Source organism: Oncorhynchus mykiss, chromosome 3, assembly GCF_013265735.2.
Source record: "Oncorhynchus mykiss isolate Arlee chromosome 3, USDA_OmykA_1.1, whole genome shotgun sequence".
Classification (NCBI taxonomy): Eukaryota; Metazoa; Chordata; class Actinopteri; order Salmoniformes; family Salmonidae; genus Oncorhynchus; species Oncorhynchus mykiss.
This window is the reverse complement of record NC_048567.1, coordinates 38,849,297-38,868,506: the sequence shown is the minus strand read 5'-3', so window position 1 is coordinate 38,868,506 and position 19,210 is coordinate 38,849,297. Positions and strand designations below refer to the sequence as shown.

At 42.4% G+C, this 19,210-nt stretch overlaps 1 protein-coding gene across 24 annotated transcripts in view; it reads left to right on the top strand.

Moving 5' to 3' along the window:
• Window positions 1–19,210, top strand: part of LOC110519948 (E3 ubiquitin-protein ligase MYCBP2) — a 344,395-nt gene that overhangs the window by 271,581 nt on the left and 53,604 nt on the right. For 19 of the 24 annotated variants that reach the window (XM_036974019.1, XM_036974053.1, XM_036974051.1 and 16 more), the window contains 7 exons: window positions 4,457–4,613; window positions 5,166–5,423; window positions 5,559–5,624; window positions 6,266–6,505; window positions 6,607–6,696; window positions 6,820–6,900; window positions 7,328–7,594. In XM_036974019.1, the coding sequence (XP_036829914.1) occupies window positions 4,457–4,613; window positions 5,166–5,423; window positions 5,559–5,624; window positions 6,266–6,505; window positions 6,607–6,696; window positions 6,820–6,900; window positions 7,328–7,594 (1,159 nt within the window). The remainder of the gene's footprint in view (window positions 1–4,456; window positions 4,614–5,165; window positions 5,424–5,558; window positions 5,625–6,265; window positions 6,506–6,606; window positions 6,697–6,819; window positions 6,901–7,327; window positions 7,595–19,210) is intronic. The other 5 variants (XM_036974062.1, XM_036974063.1, XM_036974061.1 and 2 more) reach the window with 1 other exon arrangement.

Below are 19,210 nucleotides of genomic sequence, written 5' to 3'. Positions count from 1 at the left end.
GTTGGGATGGCATCATCGATTCACTTATTGATGAAGCCAGTGACTGATGTGGTGTACTAAGATTCCCGGGAACATATTTCAGTCTGTGCTAGCAAAACAGTCCTGTAGCTTAGCATCTGCGTCATCTGACCACATCCTTATATAGCAAGTCACTGGTACTTACTGCTTCAGTTTTTGCTTGTAAGCAGGAATCCAGAGGATAGAGTTATGGGCAGATTTTCCAAATGGAGGGAAAGGGAGAGCTATTGGGTTTCTTCCTTTAAACGTTGCGAGCTTACACCGCAGGACTTAGAGGTACCCAGCGTCACGACTTCATTGCGCCAGAGCAACACAAGGGGGCTCATTACGCATTTGAGTCCCAAGGTTTTTATATGACCAATCATATCAAGTGGTTCCAGTCAAGTCCCAGTCAAAAATTAGGATACACCTACTCATTCCAGTATTTTTCTTTATTTTTACTATTGTCTACATTGTAGAATAATAGTGAAGACATCATAACTATGAAATAACACCGGTCTTCCACGTGCCCTGCGGTCTGTAGTACAGACATGGCCTGCTCTCCCTTATGTAAGGAATTAGGCACTTTCCCATGTTTACTACAGTATGTATTGTAGACTGCACAGTAGCCTAATAAACAAGTAAACACATTTCGTTAATACAATAATGATAAAAAATAGTCTTTCAAAATGCAGATGTTGATTTAGTTATGGGGCCATAACAAATTACTATGGGAATAAATATCACTGATTTACATAAATATTGGAACAAAGTTGTCTTATGAAGGCAAACAATTTAGAATCCTCCAATCCTACTCCTGACCGTCATGTTGTACAGTGCCATATTTTCGATTCCATCCTAATGGTTTTCGTTTTTCTCTGAATAGAAACACCATAATATTAATCTAATTAATTAAGCCACATTTATTCGAATCAATCCCATATACATTGTTATTACAGAAAAGGTTTTAATTTCTCTGGTAATGCCAATACGGAACACTATCAAATGCTTCTCAAAGATGCCCTCTGGTGGTCAAACTAGCAATAACTTGCAGTAACAGAAAAAATGTTTGACAATTAAATGACGTGCCACAGAATGCTGCAGCAACACTCAAGGTGTCCCACAACTTTTAACGGAGGAACCACTGTATGTACTCCAATTTGTGTCTCTGTGTGGAGTAAAGGTGGTCTAGTGTTTCTTTTCCTCTGCTTGCCCATTTAACATGCTGGTAGAAATTAGGTAAAAACAGATTTAAGTTTCCCTGCTTTAAAGTCCCCGGCCACTAGGAGCGAGCACTGTCTCTGGATGAACATTTTCTTGTTTGTTTATGGCCTTATACAGCTCGTTGATTGCGGTCTTAGTGCCGACATCGATTCGTGGTGGTAAATAGACTGCTATGAAAAATATAGATGAAAACTCTCTTGGTAAATAGTGTGGTTAACACCTTATCATGAAATAATCTACCTCAGGCGAGCACAACCTAGATACTTCCTTAATATTAGATTTCGTACACCAGCTGTCTTTCTTGCTAATAGACCGAACACCCAGCCAGCTATATGCTATCCATGTCGTCGTTCAGCCACAACTCGGTGAAATATAAGATATTACAGTTTTTAATGTCCCTTTGGTAGGATAGTCTTGATTGGAGCTCATCGATTTTGTAATCCAATGATTGCACGTTGGCTATTAGGACTGATGGTAGAGGGGGGTTACTCACTCGCCGTCGGATCCTTACAAGGCACCCCGACCTACGTCCCCGATATCTCCGTCTCTTCTTCATGTGAATGACGGGGATTTGGGCCTTGTGGGGTGTCTGAAGTAAATCCTTTGCATCCGACTCTTTAAAGAAAAAAAATATTATTCCAGAACGAGGTGAGTAATCGCTGTCCTCATATCCAGTAGCTCTTTTCGGGCGTAAAGAGACGGAGGCAGAAACATTGTGTACAAAATAAATGACAAATAACGGGAAAAAACACACACGACAGCACAATTGGTTAGGAGCCCGTAAAACGGCAGCCATCTCCTCTGGCACCATCAATTCAAAGATGAATTCCACAAGATCTTTCTGCAGGACAATAACTTAAAACATAAGGCCAAAATTGTTATTTATTTTTGTTTAACCTTTATTTAACATATCTACACTGGAGTTGCTTACCAATAAGACGGTGTATGTTCTTGACTGACCGAGTTATAGTTTTAACTTAAATCTACTTGGAAATCTATGGCAAGACCTGAAAATGGTTGTTTAGCAATGGTCAACAACTAATTTGAAGGAATATAAATAATAATTGGCAAATATTGCACAATCCAATTGTGGAAAGCTCTTAGAGACTCAGCCAGAAAGACTCACAGCTGTAATCGATGCCAAAGGTGTTTCTTTAAAGTATTGACTCAGGGGTGTAAATACTTATGTAAATGAGATTGTCTGGATTTAATTTTCAATACATTTGAAAATGCTTCTAAAAACATGTTTTCACTTTGTCATTATGGGGTATTGTGTAGATGCGTGAGAGAAAGAAAAATCCATCCAACAAAATGTGGAGTAAGTCAGTGTTTGAATACTTTCTGAAGGCACTGTATTTTTCTTTGGTTTTGACACAATAAATTCTATTGAAAAGTGTTTTGATGACTAGATTACTATTCTACTCCCTTCCCTGAAAATCCCACGCCCAATAATTAATTGATAGGTATGAAACCCTACCAACCCTGTGACCCACAAAACATCAATTTTCTTTCTCAATATGGCAGTGTTATCAGGTAGGGCATTGAACTGTCAACTTGAACATTTTTGCATAAACATCTGGCCATAGATTATGTCCACATGCAAACATATTATTAATGAATCATAAGAAAATTTGATATTTTTGGGCAGCTATATATATATATACATTTCACCCTGAATCTGCAATTAAAATAATAAACTTTTGCTCCAGTAATATGGGTCATATTTGAACGGTTTGGGCTAGAGCAGGGGACTCCAACCATTTATTTCAAAAGAGCTACTTCATAAAAATAAACGGTCTTGCGAGCTATTCATATTCATTCTGCGTAATTTGTTTCTGTTTAAGCCGAATTTGATGAATAGAGACAAAATACAGCACGGCATACATAATGTGATTGCGTTTTGGTTCTTATAACCACACACCATTCTACTGAAGCCTACCTTGAGAATCGTGCCTTCTTAAGATGAGAGGAAATTTGGGTTTTACGATGATGGAGGATCATCCTGGTGAAATGACCCCACCACTCGTCATCGTACAGAACTAGTTCCCGGCTGTGCCTCACAAAAGGTCAGTTTGAAATGCGGCAATTAAGATTTGAATTTTGATTACAATGTGTGCATAGGCTATAGCCTGAAATGGTTTTTACAGCTCAGATTTACTCAAGGGCATACAATGCAGGCATAGCCTATAGGCCTAGTGTTTTTTTAAATATTTATTCATTCGAGTTCACAGTGCAAACCGAGCTTCCCGTAGCGGACAGTTTTTGGTACAATAAGAGTACCATTACACCCCTAGATTTAATCATGTAATATTAGGCATACTGATTATTTCTCCGTATCTACTTGCGAGCTTCTCATTGACAGCCCACGAGCTACCTAACATGAATTGGCTGATGGAAGATAAGGCTACTCAGTCCAGAGGCTGCGACACAGCAAAGCCTAATCAGACATGCCCATGTACTCTTATAATCTCCACCCTGCTTTGCTAGAAGAGGACCTGCCACCCCTCAGAGCCTGGTTCCTCACTATAGGTTTCTTCCTAGGTTCCTGCCTTTCTAGGGAGTCTTTCCTATCCACCGTGCTTCTACATCTGCATTGCTTGCTGTTTTGGGTAATAGGCTGAGTTTCTCTATAACACTTTGTGACATCTGCTGATGTAAAAGGCACTTTATAAAAAATGTATTTGGTTCTTACAGGCAAAGTGAAATTATACAATGAATTTACTCTCAAATTATATTTAACACCCTGAGTGCATCGGACATGAAACAACAATACAAATGTAACAGCACAGCACAACAAAATAAATAAACCATTTTCCTTTGCAGTTCTTTTTCATTTTAACACCAGCGGTGTAACTAGTACTTTCTATTAACTGAACCAAAACAGTATGTCGCGCAGAAGTGAAGCAAAACTTTAGTGGTCAAAACCATTCAACTTGAGGCGACGGGGGTTGGGGGTGCAAAATGCAATCTTACTTCTAAAATATTTTAATACAGACTAGTTCAATACATTAAATCAATGAAAATTACAAATGGATCATTTTCTAGTAATAGAGTGGGGTTGCAAAAAATATACAGTATATATTTGAAAGTGGTGCTGCAGCTACTCCGTTTTCTCCATTGCTCAGGTGCCTATGGGTGCACCATTCTCCAACCAACTTAGCTACCACTGTGTACTGATCAATGTGAGTGTGTGATCTCACCGTTGACCCGGAGTGTGTCCCCCTCTTTCTATCAGGTGTTGGAGTCTGAAGTTCAAACAGTCAGACCACCAGTTCCTGCACCAGAGCAATGTGTTCCACCACATCAACAACATCCTGTCCAAGTCGGACGATGGCGACAGCGAGGAGAGCTTCAACATCAGTGTGCAGTCTGGCTACGAGGCCATGAGCCAGGTGAGACAGAATCCAATAGGAGAGCCACACTCATAGGGCTGTTTTCCCGTTATTCAAATAGGGAATCTCCTTTGAGAATGATTTTTAAACCAGGGCTGGATCTGGGAAACTGGCCCATGATGTTTTGTGGTGGCTAGCTTGACCTTATGAAAGCAGGTAAAGAAGAGACTAGGTGAGTCAGGTACCACAAATGCTGTCTGAGACCCAAGGTGCAGACCAACACAAAAAAATAAAATAATGAAATGGTATTCCCTCCTATTTTCAGTCTGCTTTCTTCCGTTTAGTGCCTAATGAACATGACCCTGGACCTTCTTTATTGATAAAATTATAACTTTTTTGTGGGACTAGGTTTAGGAGTAACTACATTGTAAAACTTTTTGATTTTAAATGTGTTGTATCCACTTGTGTGGCTGAAATAAAAACATTTAGGATTGCTAGCTAAATTGTAAAATATTTTCTGTTATCCTCTATCGTTTTAAATGCATTGTATCCACTTGTGTGGCTGAAATGTTAATTTCTAAATTGTCCAATAAATCTTATTTATCTATATAGCTGGGAGGTGTTGAACATCATTTGACCTTCCAGGAGCTGTGCCTGGTGACCAGTCTGAAGGACCTGACCATCTTGGTGGACATCAAGACGTCCAGCCGACCTGCCATGATTGGCAGCCTAACGGACGGCTCCACTGAGACCTTTTGGGAGTCGGGAGATGAGGACAAAAACAAGACCAAGAGCATCACCATCAGCTGCGTCAAGGGCATCAACGCCTCCTACGTCACCGTGCACGTGGACAACTCCCGCGATATCGGGGTGAGTAGGGAGGACTGAAAGGGACGTATTTATCCAAAATAGAATTAATTAATAATTAACCACAATCTAAGATTAATGGCAAAACTGTCTGTTTTCATAGAGAAGAGCGGCTTTAATATCAATCTCACTTCACAGAACAAAGTCACCTCCGTGACGTTCCTGTGTGGCAAAGCCGTGGAGGACCTCTGCAGAATCAAACAGGTTTGGCCTCTTATTTTTGTAATTTTTTAAAAATACATTAAAAAATCCCCCAAGTTATGAACTTGAAGGAGAGCGGTGCATTGAATGGGACACAGACATAGGAGCAGTTGGATTCATACCCACGGTAACACACACTGAATATGTATTTGTATTTATTATGGAACCCCATTAGCTTCCTGGGCTCCAGCAAAATTAAGGCACTTATACAATTTTAAAAACATTACAATATATTCACAACAGATTTCACAACACATTAATTAACACATATGTGCTGCAGGCCATGGCTTTACACGCCAGACCAGCCCCAGGCATCTGATTGGGTATGTTGTGTAAATAAGGAAAGGACTTAAATAATCACCCTAAGCTGTGCCTCTGGTTAAAAGTAGGTCACTATATGTATTGCACTACTAATTGGGAATATAAGTGAGATACAGCCTAATATAGCTAACCACTATACTACAGGATATGGCAATCTTACAGCAATTAAAGCCCTTCTGTACAATGTGTATTGTAATTTACTGTACGTAATAAAATCTGTTTTCAAAAGAAGAAACAAAAGAAAAGCAGTACTAAACATTTTGATTCACCCCGGTGTCAATACAACCTTAACTCACCAATCCCTTCTCCCCACCTCTCTCCAGATCGACCTCGACTCGCGTCACATGGGCTGGGTGACCAGCGAGGTTCCTGGGGGAGACCACCATGTGATCAAAGTGGAGCTGAAGGGGCCCGAGAACACGCTGCGGGTGCGCCAGGTCAAGGTGTTGGGATGGAAGGAGGGCGAGAGCATCAAGATTGCGGGTCAGATCTCGGCCAGCGTGGCCCAACAGAAGAACTGTGAGGCCGAGACACTCCGCGTGTTCCGCCTCATTACCTCACAGGTCGGTTCAACTGTCAATCACACTATGGGGTCAAAATGTTCACTTTAGATCTAAGAATTGGCTAGGTTAAAGTTTTACCGTTGGTGTGTGTGTGTATGTAGGTGTTTGGGAAGCTGATCTGCGGAGATGCTGAGCCCACCCCTGAACAGGAGGAGAAGAACCTGCTGTCATCACCAGAGGGAGAGGATAAGGTCAGGGGTCATGCTGTATACCAGGGGTTCCCAACCTTTTTCACCCACTATTTCACACTAACTTTTTAGCAAATTAAGATGATAAATATTGTTGTTTACATTTTATTGTTTACCTGTCATCAGGCGCCTTCAGATGCAGACCTGAAGGAACACATGGTGGGCATAATTTTCAGCCGGAGCAAGCTGACCAACCTGCAGAAACAGGTCAGTAGTCTCCTACCTGACAACCTATGGAATACCTGGCCAATATAGTGCAATTAACTACAATATAAAACTACAATACAATGTGATCTCTTTTTATTTTTTTTATTTTACCTTTATTTAACCAGGCAAGTCAGTTAAGAACAAATTCTTATTTTCAATGACGGCCTGGGAACAGTGGGTTAACTGCCTGTTCAGGGGCAGAACGACAGATTTGTACCTTGTCAGCTCGGGGGTTTGAACTCGCAACCTTCCGGTTACTAGTCCAACGCTCTAACCACTAGGCTACCCTGGCTACAATAATCCTCAGTAGCAGGCTTTGAGGGACAGGGTTCAAGCCCCTGACTCTGCTTACCCTCTCCATGTTATCTTAACACTTTAAATCGACTTCATATCCCTCTTTCGCTTTCCTCACCCTTCCCCCTTCTAGGTGTGCGCCCACATAGTCCAGGCCATTCGCATGGAGGCGACCCGTGTGCGTGAGGAATGGGAGCATGCCATCTCCAGCAAGGAAAACGCCAACTCGCAGCCCAGCGATGACGACGCCTCCTCAGACGCCTACTGCTTCGAGTTGCTCTCCATGGTGCTGGCACTGAGCGGCTCCAACGTGGGCCGCCAATACCTGGCCCAGCAGCTAACACTGATGCAGGACCTGTTCTCGCTGCTGCACACGGCCTCGCCGCGTGTCCAGAGACAGGTGGGCAGTGTTCTTTTCGTCATCAAGAATTGTGACTAAAAACACCTATTTTTCAGTGGTAATTGACGAGAGATGGCTGGCTAAATAGAAAAAACTAGAACCAAAAAAAATTCTCTGGCACTAAAATCTGACTACTAAGTGGACTGAACAATAGTTTTTGGAGAGATTGAGAGCAGTTCAGTGATAAGCACAATTAATATTAAAAGCACAGATGTGCAGCCTAGTTCTGTTCATTAGTGGAAAGGACACGCCGCACCCGGCACCCGTCCTTCATCAGCTGGTGAGCTGCCTGGGAGCAAGCGATGAGTGTGGGCAGACAGGCTCCGTTCTGACTCCGCTTCCGATTATACACATCGTGCAGACGACTCTTGCTTCCCCATAGCTAATCAGTCACCACCAGCCTTCTAGTTATAATATACCCTTTGCTTGGTTATGAAACACAAGCTGCTTTTTGAAATTAAAATCAATATTAGCATTAAGTTTAATAGTAAAACAATAGTCTACCTATGTTTTTCTCTCCCTTGAGTAAAGAAAGGTTTTAGATTTTGTAGTCTCACTCAACCCTCGCACTTTACCCACTGCATTTCATGGCTAGGTTCTGTAGCCCGACGTACTAACCAAGTCTCCCTCTTTTCCTCAGAGAAAACAGCATTGCCGTTCAAAAGATATGACCCATAATACCGGTGCTAAGTTTTTTTTTTATTCCGATTGTTCATTGGCGGGCCACATTTTGCATTCATTAAGCATATTGCTGGCCGTTCTAAATCTAGGCTACTTGCTGACCGGACCGTTAATCATTTGTTTAGGCTACACCTTGCTCAGTCATGTTACCTCATTACCTAGCTATAGCTAACAACCTGTAGCGCATTCAGCAGGATGCAGCATTTTTTAACTTTCAGATAGAAATATGTTATGGACGAGAAACATGCCTCTAAAGGCGTCAGCATGCTTCTGTTCTTGAGTAATCCAAGATGGCGTATTTTTTTATTTATATATTTGTAATAATGACAGTTACAACAATACTGAATGAACACTTATTTTAACTTAATACATCAATAAAATCAATTTAGTCTCAAAAAAATAAGTAATGAAACATGTTCAATTTGGTTTAAATGATGCAAAAACAAAGTGTTAGAGAAGAATGTCAAAGTGCAATATGTGCCATGTAAAAAAGTAAACGTTTAAGTTCCTTGCTCAGAACATATGAAAGCTGGTGGTTCCTTTTAACAGGATTCTTCAATATTCCCAGGTAAGAAGTTTTATGTTGTAGTTATTATAGGACTATTTCTCTCTATACCATTTGTATTTAATATACCTTTGACTATTGGATGTTCTAATAGGTACTTTAGTATTGCCAGCCTAATCGCGGGAGTTGATAGGCTTGAAGTCATAAACAGCACAATGCTTGAAGCACAGCGAAGAGCTGCTGGCAAATGCAAGAAAGTGCTGTTTGAATGAATGCTTACGAGCCTGCTGCTTTCTACCACCGCTCAGTCAGACTGCTCTATCAAATCATAGACTTAATTATAATAAACACACAGAAATACGAGCCTTAGGTCATTAATATGGTCAAATCCGGAAACATAATTTCGAAAACAAAACGTTTATTCTTTCAGTGAAATACGGAACAGTTATGCATTTTATCTAACGGGTGGCATCCCTAAGTCTAAATATTGCTGTTACGTTGCACAACCTTCAATGTTATGTCATCATTGTGTACAATTCTGGCAAATTAATTACTGTCTTTGTTAGGAAGAAATGGTCTTCACACAGTTCGCAACGAGCCAGGCAGCCCAAACTGCTGCATACACCCTGACTCTGCTTACACAGAACGCAGGAGAAGTGACACTAGTTGAAGTCCCTAGTTGAAAGAAATTCATGTTAGCAGGCAATATTAACTAAATATGCAGGTTTAAAAATATATATGTGTGTTGATTTTAAGACAGGCATTGATGTTTATGGTTAGGTACACATTGGTGCAACGACAGTGCTTTTTTCGCGAATGCACTTGTCAAATCACCCGTTTGGCAAAGTAGGCTGTGATTCAATGATAAATTAACAGGCACCGCATCGATTATATGCAACGCAGGACAAGCTAGATGAACTAGTAATATCATCAACCATGTGTAGTTAACAAGTGTGATTATGTTAAGATTGATTGTTTTATATAAGATACGTTTAATGCTAGCTAGCACCTTACGTGACTCCTTGGTGCACTCGCATAACAGGTATTCAGCCTGCCACGCTGTCTCCTCGTGGAGTGCAATGTAATCGGCCATAATCGGTGTCCAAAAATGCCGATTACAGATTGTTATGAAAACTTGAAATCGGCCCTAATTAATCAGCCATTCCGATTAATCGGTCGACCTCTACTCTAGAGACAATACCTCACTCATCGTCACTCAATGCCTAGGTTTACCTCCACTGTATTCACCTACCATACCCTTGGCTGTATATCATGCCTTGAATCTATTCTTCTGTGCCCAGAAACCTGCTCCTTTTACTCTCTGTTCCGAACGCACTTGTCGACCAGTCCTTATAGCCTTTAGCCTACTCCTCCTCTGTTCCTCTGGTGATGTAGAGGTTAACATGCATGAAACCAAGGCTTTTACGGGTTACAGAAGTCAACAACTGAGAGCGCCTGGAGAATGGGAGTGGAGCTAGGCACTGCAGGGCCTGGATTAACCTGTTGAACCTATAGGGGCGCTGTGTCATTATTGGATAAAAAGACGTGCCCGTTTTAAGCGCAATATTTTGTCACGAAAAGATGCTCGACTATGCATGGAATTGACAGGCTTGGAAAGACACAACTGACGTCTCCAAAACTGCAAAGATATTATCTGTGCGTGCCCCAGAACTAATGCAACAGGCGAAACCAAGATGAAGTTTCATACAGGAAATGCCCCGGATTCTGAAGGCGCTGTGTTCCAATGTCTCCTTATATGGCTGTGAATGCGCCAGGAATGAGCCTGCACTTTCTGTCTATTCCCCGAGGTGTCTGCAGCATTGTGACGTGTTTGTAGGCATATCATTGGAAGATTGACCATAAGAGACTACATTTACCCGGTGGTCCCGCCCGGTGTCCTGTGTGCGTAATCTGTAGGTCCATGCGCGTTCCATTTCTTCAGAATTGAAAGTGAACTGCCACGATGGATTTTATCGTCGATAGATATGTGAAAAACACCTTGAGGATTGATTCTAAACATCGTTTGCCATGTTTCTGTCGATATTATGGAGTTAATTTGGAAAAAAGTTCGTGTTTTAAATGACTTTTTTTTCTTTTTTTAAAACGGAGCGGTTTCTCCTACACAAATAATATTTTTTGTAAAAACGGAACATTTGCTATCTGAGAGTCTCCTCATTGAAAACATCTGAAGTTCTTCAAAGGTAAATGATTTTATTTGAATGCTTTTATGTTTTTTGTGGAAAATGTTGCATGCTAAATGCTAGGCTTAATGCAATGCTAGGCTATCAATACTCTTACACAAATGCTTGTTTAGCTATGGTTCAAAAGCATATTTTGAAAATCTGAGATGACAGTGTTGTTAACAAAAGGCTAAGCTTGAGAGTAAATAGATTAATTTCAATTCATTTGCCATTTTCATGAATAGTTAACGTTGTGTTATGCTAATGAGCTTGCTGATAGATTTACACAATCCTGGATACAGGGTTTTTTTCGTAGCTAAATGTGACACAGAAAACGAGCGATTTGTCCTAAACAAATAATCTTTCAGGAAAAACTGAACATTTGCTATCTGAGAGTCTCCTCATTGAAAACATCTGAAGTTCTTCAAAGGTAAATGATTTTATTTGAATGCTTTTCTGTTTTTTTGTGTAAATGTTGCCTGCTGAATGCTAACGCTAAATGCTACGCTAAATGCTACGCTAAATGCTACGTTAGCCATCAATACTGTTACACAAATGCTTGTTTTGCAATGGTTGAGAAGCATATTTTGAAAATCTGAGATGAGTGTTGTTAACAAAAGGCTAAGCTTGAGAGCAAATATATTAATTTCATTTCATTTGCGATTTTCATGAATAGTTAACGTTGCGTTATGGTAATGAGCTTGAGTCTGTATTCACGATCCCGGATCCAGGAGCGTAATCATCGCCTGACACGAATTAGCATAACGTAACGTACATAAATCTTCCTAGAAAATATTCCTATTCATGAAAATCACAAGTGAAATATATTGGAACACAGCTTAGCCTTTTGTTAATCACCCTGTCATCTCAGATTTTCAAAATATGCTTTACAGCCAATGCTAGACAAGCATTTGTGTAAGTTTATCATAGCCTAGCATAGCATTATGCCTTGCTAGCAGCAGGCAACCTTGTCACGGAAATCAGAAAAGCAATCAAATAAAATAGTTTACCTTTGATGAACTTCGGATGTTTTCACTCACGAGACTCCCAGGTAGATAGCCAAAATATTATTTTTGTAGGCGAAATAGCTCCGTTTGTTCTTCACGTTTGGCTGAGAAATCGCCCGGAAATTGCGATCACCACAACGGCGAAAAATATTCCAAATTAGCTCCATAATATCGACAGAAACATGGCAAACGTTGTTTATAATCCATCCTCAAGGGGTTTTTCTAATATCTATTCGATAATATATCCGTCGGGACAATTCGTTTTTCTCTAGGACCGATTGGAGTAATGGCTACCTCTGTATTTTACGTGAGAATCTCTCTCGGAGCCACCATGTGACCACTTATGCAATGTGGCCGCCTGCGGCTATTCTTCAACAGAAATGCGTAAAACTACGTCACAATGCTGTAGAAACCTTGGGGAATACGTAGAAAGCGTAAGCTCGTTGGTGGTACATTCACAGCCAAATAGGGAGTCATTGGAACGCAGCGCTTTGGAACCTGGGGCACTTCCAGATTGGATTTTTCTCAGGCTTTCGCCTGTAACATCAGTTCTGTTATATCCACAGACAATATCTTTACAGTTTTGGAAACGTTAGTGTTTTCTATCGAAAGCTGTCATGAGAAGCCTCCTCCCTAAATTTGTTTTATTCACTGCTTTAGCACACACTGCCAACCCGGATGTCCTAGTCGTGTCTGAATCCTGGCTTAGGAAGGCCACCAAAAACCCTGAAATTTCCATCCCTAACTATAACATTTTCCAACAAGACAGAACTGCCAAAGGGGGTGGAGTTGAAATCTACTGTAGAGATAGCCTGCAGAGTTCTGTCATACTATCCAGGTCTTTGCCCAAACAATTTTAGCTTCTACTTATAAAAATCCACTTTTCCAGAAACAAGTCTCTCACCGTAGCTGCTTGCTATTGACCACCTTCTGCCCCCAGCTGTGCCCTGGACACCATATGTGAATTGATTGCCCCCATCTATCGTCAGAGCTCATACTGTTAGGTGACCTAAACTGGGACATGCTTAACACCCTGGCTGTCCTACAATCTAAGCTAGATGCCCTCAATCTCACACAAATAATCAATGAACCTACCAGGTACAACCCCAAATCCGCAAACACGGGCACCCTCATAGATATCATCCTAACCAACCTGCCCTCCAAATACACCTCTGCTGTCTTCAACCAGGATCTCAGCAATCACTGCCTCATTGCCTGCATCCTTAATTGGTCTGTGGTCAAACGACCACCCCTCATCACTGTCAAATGCTCCCTAAAACACTTTGGCGAGCAGGCCTTTCCAGTCGACCTGGCTCGGGTATCCTGGAAGGACATTGACCTCATTCCGTCAGTAGAGGATGCCTGGTTATTCTTTAAAAGTGCTTTCCTCACCATCTTAAATAAGCATGCCCCATTTTTAAAAAAAAATGTTGAACCAGGAACACACATAGCCCTTGGTTCACTCCACCTGACTGCCCTTGACCAGCACAAAAATATTTTGTGCGTACTGCATTAGCATTGACTAGCCCCCACGATATGCAACTTTTCAGGGAAGTTAGGAACCAATATACACAGGCAGTTAGGAAAGAAAAGGCTAGCTTTTTCAAACAGAAATTTGCATCCTGTAGCACAAACTCCCCAAAAGTTCTGGAACACTGTAAAGTCCATGGAGAATAAGAACACCTCCTCCCAGCTGCCCAATAAATCCACTATAATTGGGAATTTCAAGCATTTTTCTATGTCTGGCCATGCTTTCCACCTGGCTACCCCTACCCGGTCAACAGCCCTGCATCCCCCACAGCAACTTGCCCAAGCCCCCCGCATTTCTCCTTCACCCAAATCCAAATAGCCAATGTTCTGAAAGAGCTGCAAAATCTATTATCCGCCGCAATTGTTGCAACCTGTTTTACTAGCCTGTTCAACCTCTTTTTGTATCGTCTGAGATCCCCAAAGATTGGAAAGCTGCCTCGGTCATTCCCCTCTTCAAAGGGGGAGACACTCTAGACCCAAACTGTTACAAACCTATATCTATCCTACACTGCCTTTCTAAGGTCTTCGAAAGCCAAGTAAACAGATCACCCACCATTTTGAATCCCACCGTACCTTCTCCGCTATGCAATCTGGTTTCCGAGCTGGTCATGGGTACACCTCAGCCACGCTCAAGGTCCTGAACGATATCATAACCGCCAGCGATAAGAGACAATACTGTGCAGCTGTATTCATAGACCTGGCCAAGACTTTTAGACTCTGTCAATCACCACATTCTTATCGGCAGACTCAACAGCCTTGGTTTCTCAAATGACTGCCTCGCCTGGTTCACCAACTGCTTCTCAGACAGAGTTCAGTATATCAAATCGGAGGGCCTGTTGTCCGGATCATTCTCATCCAAGATCGCATAGCAGTTCAGACGTCTTTTGTCCTCGTCTTGTCGTGTCCTGTATATATATATATTTACAACTTTTTTCACATACATTTTATTTTTATTTTCCATCAACTCATCTTCAAAAAACTCTCCTGCAACCAGCCTCACCAATTTATATTTATAAAAAAGTATTATTTACCTCAGATCTGCAATCCTTCAGGAAGCTAGCCAGAAACTCCAGGAGGCTGGCCAGAAACTAGCCAGAAGCTAGCCAGGAGCTAGCCCAGAAGCTAATCAGAAGCTAACCACGGTTTGTGGTCATCGGCTGTCCTTTAGTTCGAAAATCTATCGAAAATCTATCGCCAGTTTTGTACGGCGCAGCGCGGCTCGGAACGGAACATACCGGACCAATTTTTCTCTCCATGTCCCTGGATTTCAACTGCTCTCTGGACATTCATACCCGGATCTCACAGCTAGCTAGCTGCTATCCGTGTGACAGTCGGCTTTCGTCGATTCCGGAGCAAACATCGATTGTTCCGGTGCTAGCCAGCTCCGTCAATCACGCCTGAGTTCCATCATTCACTCCTGGGCTGCAGTCACCTATCCGGACCCGTTTCACTGCCTACGCGGAGCCCCACCGGGCCTTCACAACCGGACTGCCGACGTTATCTACCTGAAGGAGATCCGGCTGGCTCCTCTGTCGCGACGTTACCGGAACGCCCATCTGCGGCCCGCTAACCGTTAGCTGTCTTTCCGGCTGCTATCTGAATAGACAATCGGACAATTTATTTATTTGAATTATTATGTTTTCTTCTCAGGCCTCTATAACTATATCTATTGTTCTTATTTTTGTTGTTGTGTGATTTGGATTAATCCCCTCTACCACACGGAACCCCACTAATCTACTGACCGAACGCAAGAGGTGGCTAACAACAGACTCCATCCTATGCTAGCTTGCTACCGGTTGGCTTGGCTAGCTGTCTAAATCGCCGTGACCCTAAACCAACCTCTCCACTCACTGGACCCTTTTGATCACTCGACTAAGCATGCCTCTCCTTAATGTCAATATGTCTTGTCCATTGCTGTTCTGGTTAGTGTTTATTGGCTTATTTCACTGTAGAGCCTCTAGTCCTGCTCACTATACCTTATCCAACCTATTAGTTCCACCACCCACACATGCAATGACATCTCCTGGTTTCAATGATGTTTCTAGAGACAATATCTCTCTCTTCATCACTCAATACCTAGGTTTACCTCCACTGTATTCACATCCTACCTTACCTTTGTCTGTACATTATACCTTGATGCTATTTTATCGCCCCCAGAAACCTCCTTTTACTCTCTGTTCCAGACGTTCTAGACGACCAATTCTTATTGCTTTTAGTCGCACCCTTATTCTACTCCTCCTATGTTCCTCTGGCGATGTAGAGGTGAATCCAGGCCCTGCAGTGCCTAGCTCCACTCCTATTCCCCAGGCGCTCTCTTTTGACGACTTCTGTAACCGTAATAGCCTTGGTTTCATGCATGTTAACATTAGAAGCCTCCTCCCTAAGTTTGTTCTATTCACTGCTTTAGCACACTCTGCCAACCCGGATGTTCTAGCTGTGTCTGAATCCTGGCTTAGGAAGACCACCAAAAATTCAGACATTTTAATTCCAAACTACAACATTTTCAGACAAGATAGAACTGCCAAAGGGGGCGGTGTTGCAATTTACTGCAAAGATAGCCTGCAGAGTTCTGTCCTACTATCCAGGTCTGTACCCAAACAATTTGAACTTCTACTTTTAAAAATCCACCTTTCTAAAAACAAGTCTCTCACTGTTGCCGCCTGCTATAGACCACCCTCTGCCCCCAGCTGTGCTCTGGACACCATATGTGAACTGATTGCCCCCCATCTATCTTCAGAGCTCGTGCTGCTAGGCGACCTAAACTGGAACATGCTTAACACCCCAGCCATCCTACAATCTAAACTTGATGCCCTCAATCTCACACAAATTATCAATGAACCTACCAGGTACCTCCCCAAAGCCTTAAACACGGGCACCCTCATAGATATCATCCTAACCAACTTCCCCTCTAAATACACCTCTGCTGTCTTCAACCAAGATCTCAGCGATCACTGCCTCATTGCCTGCATCCGTAATGGGTCAGCGGTCAAACGACCTCCTCTCATCACTGTAAAACGCTCCCTGAAACACTTCAGCGAGCAGGCCTTTCTAATCGACCTGGCCGGGGTATCCTGGAAGGATATTGACCTCATCCCGTCAGTAGAGGATGCCTGGATATTTTTTTAAAATGCCTTCCTAACCATCTTAAATAAACATGCCCCATTCAAGAAATGTAGAACCAGGAACAGATATAGCCCTTGGTTCTCCCCAGACCTGACTGCCCTTAATCAACACAAAAACGTCCTATGGCGTTCTGCATTAGCATCGAACAGCCCCCGTGATATGCAGCTGTTCAGGGAAGCTAGAAACCATTATACACAGGCAGTTAGAAAAGCCAAGGCTAGCTTTTTCAAGCAGAAATTTGCTTCTTGCAACACTAACTCAAAAAAGTTCTGGGACACTGTAAAGTCCATGGAGAATAAGAACACCTCCTCCCAGCTGCCCACTGCACTGAAGATAGGAAACACTGTCACCACTGATAAATCCACCATAATTGAAAATTTCAATAAGCATTTTTCTACTGCTGGCCATGCTTTCCACCTGGCTACTCCTACCCCTGTCAACAGCACTGCACCCCCAACAGCAACTCGCCCAAGCCTTCCCCATTTCTCCTTCTCCCAAATCCATTCAGCTGATGTTCTGAAAGAGCTGCAAAATCTGGACCCCTACAAATCAGCCGGGCTAGACAATCTGGACCCTTTCTTTCTAAAATTATCTGCCGAAATTGTTGCCACCCCTATTACTAGCCTGTTCAACCTCTCTTTCGTGTCGTCTGAGATTCCCAAAGATTGGAAAGCAGCTGCGGTCATCCCCCTCTTCAAAGGGGGGGACACTCTTGACCCAAACTGCTACAGACCTATATCTATCCTACCATGCCTTTCTAAGGTCTTCGAAAGCCAAGTCAACAAACAGATTACCGACCATTTTGAATCTCACCATACCTTCTCTGCTATGCAATCTGGTTTCAGAGCTGGTCATGGGTGCACCTCAGCCACGCTCAAGGTCCTAAACGATATCTTAACCGCCATCGATAAGAAACATTACTGTGCAGCCGTATTCATTGATCTGGCCAAGGCTTTCGACTCTGTCAATCACCACATCCTCATCGGCAGACTCAACAGCCTTGGTTTCTCAAATGATTGCCTCGCCTGGTTCACCAACTACTTCTCTGATAGAGTTCAGTGTGTCAAATCTGAGGGTCTGTTGTCCGGACCTCTGGCAGTCTCTATGGGGGTGCCACAGGGTTCAATTCTTGGACCGACACTCTTCTCTGTATACATCAATGAGGTCGCTCTTGCTGCTGGTGAGTCTCTGATCCACCTCTACGCAGACGACACCATTCTGTATACTTCCGTCCCTTCTTTGGACACTGTGTTAACAACCCTCCAGGCAAGCTTCAATGCCATACAACTCTCCTTCCGTGGCCTCCAACTGCTCTTAAATACAAGTAAAACTAAATGCATGCTCTTCAACCGATCACTACCTGCACCTACCCGCCTGTCCAACATCACTACTCTGGACGGCTCTGACTTAGAATACGTGGACAACTACAAATACTTAGGTGTCTGGTTAGACTGTAAACTCTCCTTCCAGACCCATATCAAACATCTCCAATCCAAAGTTAAATCTAGAATTGGCTTCCTATTTCGCAACAAAGCATCCTTCACTCATGCTGCCAAACATACCCTTGTAAAACTGACCATCCTACCAATCCTCGACTTTGGTGATGTAATTTACAAAATAGCCTCCAATACCCTACTCAACAAACTGGATGCAGTCTATCACAGTGCAATCCGTTTTGTCACCAAAGCCCCATACACTACCCACCATTGCGACCTGTACGCTCTCGTTGGCTGGCCCTCGCTTCATACTCGTCGCCAAACCCACTGGCTCCATGTCATCTACAAGACCCTGCTAGGTAAAGTCCCCCCTTATCTCAGCTCGCTGGTCACCATAGCATCTCCCACCTGTAGCACACGCTCCAGCAGGTATATCTCTCTAGTCACCCCCAAAACCAATTCTTTCTTTGGCCGCCTCTCTTTCCAGTTCTCTGCTGCCAATGACTGGAACGAACTACAAAAATCTCTGAAACTGGAAACACTTATCTCCCTCACTAGCTTTAAGCACCAACTGTCAGAGCAGCTCACAGATTACTGCACCTGTACATAGCCCACATATAATTTAGCCCTATCAACTACCTCTTTCCCAACTGTATTTAATTTATTTATTTATTTTGCTCCTTTGCACCCCATTATTTTTATTTCTACTTTGCACATTCTTCCATTGCAAAACTACCATTCCAGTGTTTTACTTGCTATATTGTATTTACCTTGCCACCAAGGCCTTTTTTTTGCCTTTACCTCCCTTCTCACCTCATTTGCTCACATTGTATATAGACTTGTTTATACTTTATTATTGACTGTATGTTTGTTTTACTCCATGTGTAACTCTGTGTTGTTGTATCTGTCGAACTGCTTTGCTTTATCTTGGCCAGGTCGCAATTGTAAATGAGAACTTGTTCTCAACTTGCCTACCTGGTTAAATAAAGGTAAAATAAAATAAAAAATAAAATAAATCTCTGGCAGTCTCTGAGGGTGCCACAGGGTTCAATTTTCGGGCCGACTCTTTTCTTTGTATACATAAATTATGTCGCTCTTGCTGCTGGTGATTCTCTGATCCACCTCTACGCAGACGACACCATTCTGTATACTTC